Raw genomic sequence first — 12,157 nt, forward strand, 5'->3', positions numbered from 1 at the left:
TTTCCTCTTGTCCCACTATCATGCTCAGTCTTCATTTGGGCTTCAGTAATTCCTCTTGGCTACATTACCCTCAATCCTGCCCTACCAGGCCTTCACTTTATTGCAGAGGCCTGGAACTGAACCTGCAAATACTTTTGTAGTACCCCTGTACTAGAAAATACCTTAAAGCCATCATCATCTTCATCATCATCATGTTCACGTACAAAGAACATTAGGTTTAAAACTAAAAGAGGGCTAGGACTAGAGGACTTCAAGAACTAATAATAGCAAAAACAATAATATTTCTACATATTTAAAAAATATTTCAAATAAAAATGATGGCTAGACAATATACTACTACAAAGCAGCAAGGTTCTAAAAGAGACCATGAAGCAGTTATTTGACTTATGAAAAGCTTCTTAGTAAGTATTGGTATGTCTCAAAAATTAGTAACAGAGAACTCTCATTTCAAGGCCAACTTTATTCCCAAGATTCTTCTATAAATTCTACTTAAGATCAAATGAATCCCCTGGTTCCTAATATATTATTACTACTCTTCACAAAAGCCTACAGGTGAAATAAAATTACAATCTGGAATTTACCAGTTAGTGGAAGTTTCATTCTTTGAGATTTTGAAGTTCAAATCAGCCATTCCTCCTACAGGCACTCGGTCACTTCCTGTAGTAAAGTGTAGCAACTTCTTTTGAAGATCAAGAGGAAATCCAAGCACAACATCCCAAAAGTATCTAGATAATACCAAAGGAAGTTTATATAAACTGTCAACAAAATCCTGCATATCAGAATAAGCTCTAAGGAAAAATACTTTTTAAAAATGATATATAATATCAGTAATGTGACATTTATGAATGGGTCTCTATATTTGACTTAGATTTTCAATTACTACTATAAAATTGCATCAATATAAAGTCATAAAAAGACTTCAATAGTAGACGGTACAAAAAACTTTTTTTCTTCTATATGATTTTAAAGTCCTGTATTTTTAACATAGTATGACTAAAATGCTTATATGTCGAAAATCCTTAAAATCTGAAGTCATTAAAATAAAAGTCAAATTTCTATACTTTTGTGGAAATGTATTTATAACACTTTCTGCCAAGGGATTACTAAGTGATTTCATATTTAATATTCTTACATTACTTTCTGGAGATAAAATAAGTGTAGGACTGGACAATATTTCAGCTAACATCGTTAATCCCAAAGTTTCAAGTTACATAATCCAAGGAGCTGCATCTTCACCTCCTCTTTTATAACCCCACCACCTGAGCTGTAAAGAGGCCATCACCTTATAGTTACATCCGTTCTCGCATAGCCGTCGTACTGAGTACTTCTCTGCAGAGCGTGCATATCCAGCTCAGGGCTTCCACAGACCAGAATTTCAACCTCTTCTGGACGAAGCAGCTGCCACAATTATTTATCAAAAATTATCATGAAAGATGATGATTAAAAAAATTACATACAAACCACCTTCATCAAACCAAATCATCAAAAATTGTGCCTTTTCTTATAGTAAATCAAACCTTGTTTATTGAACAAAAAAAATCTTCTCCACTTAATACATTTGTATTTTTCTGAGACAAGATATTTTTCTTTTGAAAATGTCTGAAAACCTTGTCAGACCACTAGGTTCCCCTTCTGGGAATGCTAATTAGCAGTATGCCAGAGAAATAGGCAGCTAAGCATGGATCCTAAATTACAACGCTTCTCCCAAAGCCAGGTGTAAGCTGTTTCAGCTACTCCATCTACTGACCGGCCTGCCTCCTTTCACTACCCCATACCTTCTGTGGGCACTGCACAGTTTGGGTATCACGCTAGTCTCTCTTGTACTGCTTGCTGGGTTCTTTCATCTACATAGGTTACTCTCTTACCTAAAGAGGCTACGATTCTTAAACACAGAGACCATGCTGTGCCACTTGATTCTTCCTTTATTTTCCTCCATTCCCACAACTAATAGTGTGTCACAGACAAGACTCATTTAGGTCTCAGCCAACTGCTTCTCTTTCGAAGGTACTCAGCAACACGCACGTGGCAAAGGTGACTCTAAAGCAAGCTGGGAAGAGGTAAGCACACTTGCTCCTGCCCCAGAGGAACTGTGAGAGTCCATTTCTCTCCTATGAAAAATAAATCAAAAGAAAGACCTTGCTCCAAGCCCTCAGAGGAAATCTGGAGATGGACCCAAGTGGCGCGGTGGGGCATGCCCTGAGTAGTTGCAGTGAAGAGCGCCAACCCTGTGGAAATCCACGCTTAGGTCTGACAGTGTTCTCTACCTGGTGTTCTAAACAGCAGCTGACCCCGTCTACGTGTAAGAGGTCAAATAACCTGAGTCTGGGCCATGACTATGGAGACAAACTATTTCCCATGGGTCAAAGGTAACTCAGAGTTGCTGAGGGATCCTAGAAACAGCAAGAAGTACAAAGATGCTTCAAAGAATTCTTGGGAAAACTCCATTATCTTTGAATTCCATTTTCCATGAACTTTCTGAAGTCCCCTCAACAGGTGTGCACATATGTATGTTGCCTAGATGAGTAAGAAGTTATGACAGCTCACTGATTCAATTCTGCTTTGGGTGCTTATTCCTCAGTATTAAGACCCTGAGCCCCAGGAGATTTCTTCACCCACTTTGCTTGTGGAAATTTTTCTACAAGACATAAATTAAGAAAACAGACTTGTCTATCTAGCACAAGCGGAGAAATGAACAAACTATTTTAATGTCTGACTATTTTAACAATGTAGAAAATCTTTTATTTTAAAAGGTTTAGCTACAAGAACGTTTAAAGAATTATTTGTCAAGTATTCTAGTGCCATACAATCTAAGTAAAACTGTAATTTAACATCTCCAACTCACCATTAGGGCATTTGAAGCACACACGCTATGGAATCCATAATAAAATGCAGCAAACTGCTTATAGATGGATTTGTTGAGAAGGAAGTCAGTGTAAAGCTGCACATATTCTGGAAAGCAGCAATTTTATTTTAAATAGAAAGCAACAAGTGAGCACTAATACATTTTAAGTTAAAAAAAAAGTGCTGCTGAACTTACCTTTCCGATTTTGATTGGTAACTGGAACTTTGTCACCTCCTGGCTTTAGATTGTATGATTTAATTATTCCGAATTCTTCTTGAAAAACCTGATGGGGGGGAGGACATTATAGTGTATTTGCCGGCATAGTTGATAAGCTACCACGTTTCACGAACAGGTTTGTAAAGTTTAAGTAGGCCAGTTTTCATTTCTTCTTCCTTTCTCAATATACTAACTGTACAAAAGCTAAACTCTTATGATACTTGTATTAAGAATGGAAGTTAAAAAAGGCACATGGGGCCAAACAGTATTTAATTATTAGTAAGGCAAGGCTTTATTTTGACCCTCTGTGTTAATTACAGTTAAATATTGTACTAATGTTCACAAACTCCGGTAGCCATTGGGGTAATTATCGGGTCTTTGGAGCTATGTGGAACACTACTGTAGGTTTGTTTGACCCATTCGTTTCTGTTGAGGGTTACTTTTAGAAGCTGATAAGCTTTGGGACAGTAACAGAGTCAAGGGAATGTGCCAGCTGCCCGTCAGAGTATCCTTAGCCCCTTCTTTAGGTACTTCGGTACCTATGTGTGTGTGTGTTTCACTGTCCATACTTCATCAGGTAAAGATCCTTTGATATATGAGATCTCATGTATTGATTCATACTTGTTAATCCTTTCTAATGATGGGTGTTTAATAACAGATGACGATAAATATGAGAAAAATATGTGTGGGAAACTGAAAACCAGGAAGAGAGTGTACATGGACAAACTCTGAACATTCATACATTAAGGAGTCTGGAAGACCAAGGCTACCGTTGAAGAAACCTTCACACTCATGGGTGGGAGATGTGTCCCACTCACATGGTCCTAAGAAAAGTTATTCCCCATGATATCCCCCCTAATAATGCCAAATTTAAGGTGCTGTTTGCAAACACATGGTCACTGACTATACACTTGGAGGTCAACTGCTTGAAGGTTGTCAGTCACCTACAGCAATCTACCCTATTTTCTGTCCCACCCTAAGTAGGGCCCACTCCCTTCTATGGTATCATATATCATAAGGATATGATATTATCCTTATCATATATAAGGATAATGGATTGTTCTCCTGAAGGGGAGTCCAAAGACACCTAGGGTCAAGCTAACTCAGTGACGACCAAGGCTAGCTGCCATCTTGACTCTAGAGCCCACCCATCTTGTTATGTATATGCCTTCCTGTCACATGTGCCCCTAGTGCCTCCCCTTCCTATTTCGTGTACACTGCTAGCTTGTCCCCCTCCTGTTACGTGAATGCCTATTGTATGACCCCCTTCCTGTTACCTACATACTTACTACGGCCTACTGGCCAGGATGATATAAACTTGTGAGATTACAATATGTTGTCTCTCTGCTTGGACCTGGCTCCTGAAGTCATGACAAGGAGGTAAGCCCTTGCATGCTTTATCTTGTCTGATGTCTCTTTAACTTACCCCTCAATTACACAACCGCCCCTTAGACCCATTCGGTTGTGGGATGCTGTTCCCCAACATATATGGTTAACAGAAAGTGATTTTCCTGTAATAGTACCTGGAATGTTGAATAGAAATCTTCTTCAACATTGCCTTCATATGACAAGAGTTCACTTAGTCCATGGGCCAATTCCTGTTTAAAACGAACAAACTTATTTTCTGTGTTTTAAAATAAATGTAATAAAATATTATTACATAAAACATTCAAGCAAATCTACTACAGTTAATTTATACAAAGTATACATTGTGAGGTAGAGTATGTGAGGTAGGACAGATAAATTCTTTCTGATTTAAAATTAAGATGTTTCAAATGCATTTTCAAGGACCTAACATGCTTATCAATGATTTCTACCACCCGAGATTTGGATAAATTCATTACAGGTGATATAAGGAGAAACTATCCAGTCCCCAAACCACAGAGTATAAACTCAGGGGCCATATTTTTAAGTAACAAGCCAAATACTAGACTTGTTGCTAACAGACTTCATCTAATGTGGTTACCATCTTAATGTACTATTGTTACATTACTATTTATAGATTTGTATTAGTCTTTCAATTTCTGTACTTTTAAAAATCTGCTAATGTTTTATGATTCACCTTTTAAGCAAAAGTGCACACTTCATATATATAACGTTTACACTTCAGTGAAGAGTGGAGGTGGTGTAGTGGTTACTAGGTGGACTGCCAACTGCAAGATCAGCAGTTTGAAACCACGCAGACGCAGAAAGACCAGGCTTGTACTCTGGTAGAGTTAGTCTTAGGAACCCACCAGGACGGTCTGTCCTGTCTTACAGGGTCACTGTGAGTCGGCAGTGACTTGATGATAGTGAGTATGTATGTCTATTCCAGTTAGAGTGCCCTCCCTCATCAAGAAAAAGTTGAGAATATTGCAAGAAATATTTTCTTACATTATAACTCATATTATTCATTAAAAACACGTTGGCTGGGGTAAGATATGATAAAATAATAATAATTTATAAATTATCAAGGGTTCATGGGGGCGGGGGAAGCGGGGAGGGAGGGAAAAATGAGGAACTGATACCAAGGACTCAAGTAGAAAGCGGGAGTTTTGAGAATGATGGCAACATATGTGCAAGTGTGCTTGGCACAGTTGATGTATGTAGGGATTGTGATGAGTTGCATGAACCTTTAATAAAATGATTAAAAAAAGAAAGAAAAAAGACATTAAAATAGAGAAATTAGCCTAAATCTAAGCATTTTAATCCAAACTTTATTTTAAAATTGAAGTTTAAATTTATTTCAAATCATTAGGAAAAGGGATAAAGAAAAGCATGGTTATAATGATCTTATATACTTACATAATACATTTTTCATTCCTTTAAATCAGAATTTTTCATGCCATTCTAGGCCGATATTAATTCGGCCTGATTGTCCTATGACTGCTACTATTTATTAGGTCCCTAGAGTTGGTCCCAAATCATGGCAACTCCTTGTACAGCAGAAGTGAACACTCTCTGGTCTGGTGCCATTCTCAGAGTTATTGTTTGAGCTCATTTAAGTCACTGAGAGATCATTGAGTGTTTTATTCAAGTTTGCTGATCCTCTCCTTTGCTAAGCACAACGCCCTTCTTTAGGGACTGACCTCTCCTGCTAACAGGTCCAACATAAGTGAGACAAAGTCTTGACAATCTCGCTTAGAAGGTATTCTAAGCTGAACTTAGTACATTCTAACTGTATTTCTCACAAGACAGATTTACCTCCCCTTCTCACAGTCCATTTAATATTCTTTTCAAACATAATTCAAATGCATCCGTTCTTCTTTGGTCGTCCTTATTCATTGTCCAGTTCTCACAAGGATATGAGGCAACCGAGAACACTATGGCTTGGGTCAAGCATGCATGCCTTAGCCCTTGAAATGACGTCTTTACTCTTTAACACTTTAAAGAGGTCTTCTGCAGCAGACTTGCCCACTGCAATCTTTGATTTCTTCCCTGCTGCTTCCATGAGCATTGATTGTGGATCCAAGTAAAATGAAATCCCCGACAAGTTTACTATTTTCTCCATTTGTCATGATGTTGTCTATTGGTGTAGTTGTGAGGACTTTGGTTTTAGGTTGAGGTGTAATCCATACAGAAGGCTGTACTTTTTAATTTTTATTAGTAAGTGCTTCAAGTTCTCTTGGCTTCAGTAAGCAAGTCTGTGTCATCTGCATACTTTGATGCCACATTCTTTTTTATATAGTCCAGCTTCTCAGATTATTTGCTCAAAATATAGAATTAGTACGTCTTGTGAAAGGACACAACCTTGATGCACACCATATCTGATTTTGAACCACACACTCATCTTCCAATTTGAACTGCCTGTCTATATACAGATTACCTATACAGTGAACCCTCGCCACTTTGCGCTTCGACTTCCGCGGCTTCACTCTATCGCGGTTTTTGTGTAACAGCGCATGCTCTGTCATTACTGCCACTGATTGGCTCATACTGTACACGCTTCTGTCTGCATCGCTATGTATCGGAGCTACGTTATCAGATGCATTTTTGCTTTTGTACAGTGTACTGTAATTGTTTGCGATTTTTAAGAAATTTTATCTAAGCCCTATGATGGCTCCTAAACAAGCTGCTTCTTCTAAGCCTTCTGACAATAAAAATAAGCGCCAGAGGAAGATGCTCACCATCCAGGAAAAGGTAAAATTTTTGGATATGATCAAAGATGGCAAGAAAATCGTGGAGGTTGCACGCCATTTTGACTTGAATGAGTCTTCCGTTTGCTCCATCCGTTGTACTTCATAATATAATAAATAATAAATGATAATTGTAACGTCCAAAATGTTTTACTGCATTTTCCCTTTTTCGTTTAATAAATTGGGTAATACGAGTGTAATGGTGACTAAAGGGTGTTTTTTTCATGTCCTCTATGCTCTAAGTACGAAAATATTTTATTTACAAAGAAGGAATCCTACTTCGCGGAATTTCATTTATCACGGTTGGGTCTAGAACCGATTAACCGCGATAAACGAGGGTTCACTGTATACATGAGCATGCATGTGTTCTGAAATCTCCATTCTTCACAGCATTAAGATCCCCATAACCGAATGCCTTTGCATAGTCTGCAAAACACAAGTAAACATCTTTCTGGTGTTCTGTTTTCAGCCAAGATCTATCTGAGGTCAACAACGATATCTCGCTTGCCACATCCTCTTCTGAATCTGGATTGGATATCGGGTCATTTCCCATCATTGTACTATTGCAACTGCTTTCAAATCATCTTCAGCAAAATTTTACTGGCACGTAACATAAATGATTGTTGCCTCTGTCAGGTGTTGTCCAGTCAGTTACACCTCATAATACCACTATGTACAAAAGAAGAAAATACTGTCCTGTCTTTACAAGTGTTATTGTTGTCAACCCATCTTGTCAAGAGTCTTCCTCTTTTTGCTGCCCTTTTATTTTACACAGCATGGGGACTGGTTCTTCTTGAGAACACGTCCAATCCATATAAAAGTTGTATGGTGTTGAATAAATATGGTGAAAGGATAAAGCACATCTTTCCTGATTTTAAGCCAAGCAGTATTCCCTTGTTCTGTTTAAACGACTGAAGCTTGGTTTGTGTACAGGTTCCACATCATCACAATTAAAGGTTGTGGAATTCCCATTCTTATTAATGATATCCATAGTTTATGATCCAATGTACTGCTGCAATTATTGTTGAATGACCTTCAGAAAAATTTTACTTCAATATGATATTAATATTATTTGGTAATTTTTGCATTCTTTTGGGCATAATTATGAATCTCTTCCAGTTAATTGACCAGGTAGCTGTCTTCTAAATTTCTTGGCATAGATAAATAAATGCTTCCACTGATCCATCAGCTTCTTGAAACATTTCAATTGGTATTCAGTCAATTCCTGGAGCCTTGTTTTTAGTTAAGGTCTTTAGTGCAGCTTGGACTTCTACCTTGGTTCCTGATCATATGCTACCTCTTGAAAAGGCCTTTTGTTTATTAATAATTTTTGGTACAGTGATTAGTATATTCTTTCTGTTGTCTTTTGATGAGTCCTCCATAGAGTCTTTCAATATTGCAACTCTAGGCTTAAATTTTTTCTTTCATTTTTTAGCTTAGAATATGCTAATTATGTTTTTCCTTTTTGGCTAACTCCAGGTCTTTGCACATTTCATTATGATCCTTTACCCTGTCTTGAGTTGCCTTTGAAATTTTCTGTTCAGCTCTCTTATTTCTTCCACTTTCTTTAGGTACTCTACATTGAGTAACAAGTTTCAGAATCTCTTCTGACATCCATTTTGGTCTTTAAAAAAAAATCCTTTTAATAACCTTTTGCTTTCTTCTTGTATGATGTTCTTGATGTCATCCCACAATTTATGAAGTCTTTTGTCATTCATGTTCAATGAGTCAAAGCTATTATTTAAAAAATTTTAGATGTAAAATTTTATTCATTTGCTTATTTTTGAGTCAAATCTATTCTTGAAATGTTCTTGAATTCAAATGGGATATATTCAGTCACCCTTTGGCTCTTTTGGATTTGTTTTGATTTTCCTCAACGTAAATATGAGCAATTAATGGTCTGTTGCTTCAGCTGCTGATATTGAGCTTCTCCATCATCTCCTAGAGAAGCGTTCAATATGCTTCCTGTATATTTTATCTGGCGAAGTCTACTTGTGTAGTTACCATTTACATTGCTGAAAAAAAGGATTTTCAATGAAAAACTCATTGGTGTTGCCAACTTCTATCATGCGGTCTCCAGCTTTAATTTCTAGTTTTCTTTTCTATTACCTAGTCCATATTTTTCAACTACTGTTCCTTCCTAATTTTACATTCTAACCAATAATTATGAATGCATATTAAATTTTGGTCAAATTCTGTCTGGAAGTTAATAGAATTCTATGTCTTCACTAGTTTCTATGATTGATGCATAAACTTGAACAATAATTGTCCAATAACTGGACTTTCCTGTAGGCATATACTTTTATCCGATCATACACAGCATTGTACTTTTAGATTTTGAAATTTCTTTGGACAATGAATGTGATGCCATTCCCCTTGAATTTGTCATTCCTGGCATAATAAACCATATGATTGTTTGATTCAAGATGGCCAAGTCCATTTACATTCACAAATGCCTAATGTATTGATTTGTATGCTTGCCATTTCATTTTTTTAGTGACTTCAAATTTTCTTGTACTCTTATCTCATAATTCCATGTTATGATTATTGATGGGTATTTGGAGCTATTTCTTCTCATTCTGAATTGAGTCCCACTAGCTAGTGAGAGTCTTGAAAGCTTTACTACAGCCACTTCGTTATGATGAATTCTACTTTGAGAAGGCAGCTTTTCCTCAGTCATATTTTGGGTGGCTTCCTGAAGGGCCCATCTTCTGGAACTATGTATGACAATGTTCCACTGCTATTCATAAGGTTTTCAGTGACCAATTCCTTAAATGTAGACAGACTATTTCTTCTTCATACTCTGTTCTTGGGATTAAAGTTTTGCTGAAACCTGCTCACCTGGAGTGTCCCTGCTGGTATTTGGAAAACTGGCAATATAGCTTCCAGTATCAAAGCAACATGCAAGCCACTGCAGTATGACAAACTGACAGACAAGTGGGAGGACATTAATGGTACTGTTCAAATTTTTTTTTTCATTATGTTGGATCACCATTTTTTTTTGGATGGGCACAAATATGGATCTCTTCCAGTTAATTGGCCAGTTAGCTCTCTTCCAAATTTCTTGTATGTGCACTTGCAATCTACTACAAAATTTTCCCTTTAGAAGTATTTGTTGTGGACAGTAAAGTGGACCACCTATTAGAGATTATAATGTCACTCAATCAGTATTTTTTTATTAGTATTGAAGCCCATTTGTTCCCTGGAGTCTTCTGAGCTTTGGCTAAACTCTGTTATTTTATATTTTGCAGTAGCATCTACAAGTAGACAGCTGAATTTCCATACCATTTTGCAGTAGCATCTCCAAGTAGGGCAGCTGAATTTCCATACCACTGAAACCTGTTCGTCTAGGACTAGTACTATTACTATTAATATGACACTACAACCACCATCACTATTGACACTGTTAGCACAGTGTTAGCACACTAGGCTCTTTATACTTTTCATGTAGTGCTCCTAGTTTAAAAATAAGTATTACAATCTATGGTTCATTCAAGGAAACCAGAACTCAGAAAAGTTCCACATTTACCCAAGTTCACAGAGCTAATGGAGAAGTGGCAGACCCTGGATTCAGTTCTTTGAAAGCCTGTGCTATATACTGTTAGAAGAATTTGTTGTTAGTTGCTAAAGAGGTGACTATAAGAAAGTTGAATGCTAGAAGAAAAAAGAGATGAGTACAGAGGTAGAGGGCAACCGTATTTAAAAATAATAATAATATTAAGAGGAGAGAGATCAGGTAGTTTGGAGAGAGGTGACGTCACACTGAGAGACAAGGTGCTAAGACTTTATACTTACTGGCATAATTTGACATAAATCATCAATGGTAACACTGCAGATGCCGACTGGTGTGTTTTGATCACTAGGAACCACAGGAGGGCTCAATAATTTCTTGTAGCAGCAGGGTGGGAAACGAATATCCAAGGTGATGCTGTTATAAACAGCTAGTCCCATAAGCTATACATACTAAATGTTAAGCATTAACATAAATTCCATGACAACAAATTAGTTTTGAATTATGCATCAGTCTATTTCTTGCATCCTTCTTTCAGATTTAACACTGACTCAAAAAATAATTCCTTGATTACCAAAAGTCATAGAAAAGAGAAGTGTTCGATTAATACTATTTATTTCCTTTGAAAAGTATAGAATCTCGAATCTAAAATCAGAATAGATAAAAATTTCAGATATTTCTACAAACTAGATAGCATATGAGAAAAAAACATTTTCTAAATTTAAGCAAAGATATTGGTGTTTTCATAAACAGTTGCAAACATTTATTCAGTTGAATTTACTGCAGAACTCATTGCTGATTTTGATAGCCATTTTAGCTTTTTAAAAAGTAAACAGACCATGTGAAGAAGGGAGGCATAAACAGTTTGCTTTGTTACTAAATAAAAGGTTGGTGTGGTAGTTATATAATCGTTTGTCAATTTGAGAGGATTAAGAGTGAAGGGGTGGAATCTAGCCTGTCAATCAGGTCATAGTTAATGAAGCCTCTGTGTGGGCACAACCTTCTCCTGGGGATTCTGGAAACTCCTGTATTCCTCTTTGGAGGCAGGAGCCATTCCCTGTCTCAGCTCACTCCCTGGGAGACATTGCAGCTGACAAGACACCTGGAGCTACCCTAATGCCCTGAGCTGGAGAATCCATGTGGAGATCCCTGCCATCGCTGAGATGTTTACGCCACTAGTGGATCCACAAGACTTCCCACCCACTGGCCTGTGATCTTCCTGCATTTGGTGTCATTGCATGTGTTTCGTGAGTCTGAAGAGGACTTTACAGATTGGTGTCAGACATATGGGCTAATATCAGAATTAGGGACTTGACCTGGACTCAGATGGGCTGTTTTCTTAATGTAAAATTACTCTATAAAAAGCTCTTTCCTATTTATAGAGCTCTCGATAAAGACATGTACATATACAAATATATTATATGAGGATGGGGAAATAGATCTATGAGCCTACATTTATAGATTTAGTATTAA

At 37.2% G+C, this 12,157-nt stretch overlaps 1 protein-coding gene across 1 annotated transcript in view; it reads right to left on the reverse strand.

Moving 5' to 3' along the window:
• HECTD2 (HECT domain E3 ubiquitin protein ligase 2) overlaps positions 1–12,157 on the reverse strand; it is a 115,651-nt gene that overhangs the window by 6,733 nt on the left and 96,761 nt on the right. The window contains exons 15-20 of the mRNA XM_004701347.3: positions 10,969–11,127; positions 4,582–4,656; positions 3,038–3,125; positions 2,843–2,949; positions 1,283–1,398; positions 582–725 (exon numbers count right to left, since the gene is read on the reverse strand). Of these exons, the coding sequence (XP_004701404.2) occupies positions 582–725; positions 1,283–1,398; positions 2,843–2,949; positions 3,038–3,125; positions 4,582–4,656; positions 10,969–11,127 (689 nt within the window). The remainder of the gene's footprint in view (positions 1–581; positions 726–1,282; positions 1,399–2,842; positions 2,950–3,037; positions 3,126–4,581; positions 4,657–10,968; positions 11,128–12,157) is intronic.

This window comes from Echinops telfairi, unplaced genomic scaffold (genome assembly GCF_000313985.2).
Source record: "Echinops telfairi isolate 266 unplaced genomic scaffold, ASM31398v2 ScPeMD7_70;HRSCAF=299, whole genome shotgun sequence".
NCBI classification, from domain to species: domain Eukaryota; kingdom Metazoa; phylum Chordata; class Mammalia; order Afrosoricida; family Tenrecidae; genus Echinops; species Echinops telfairi.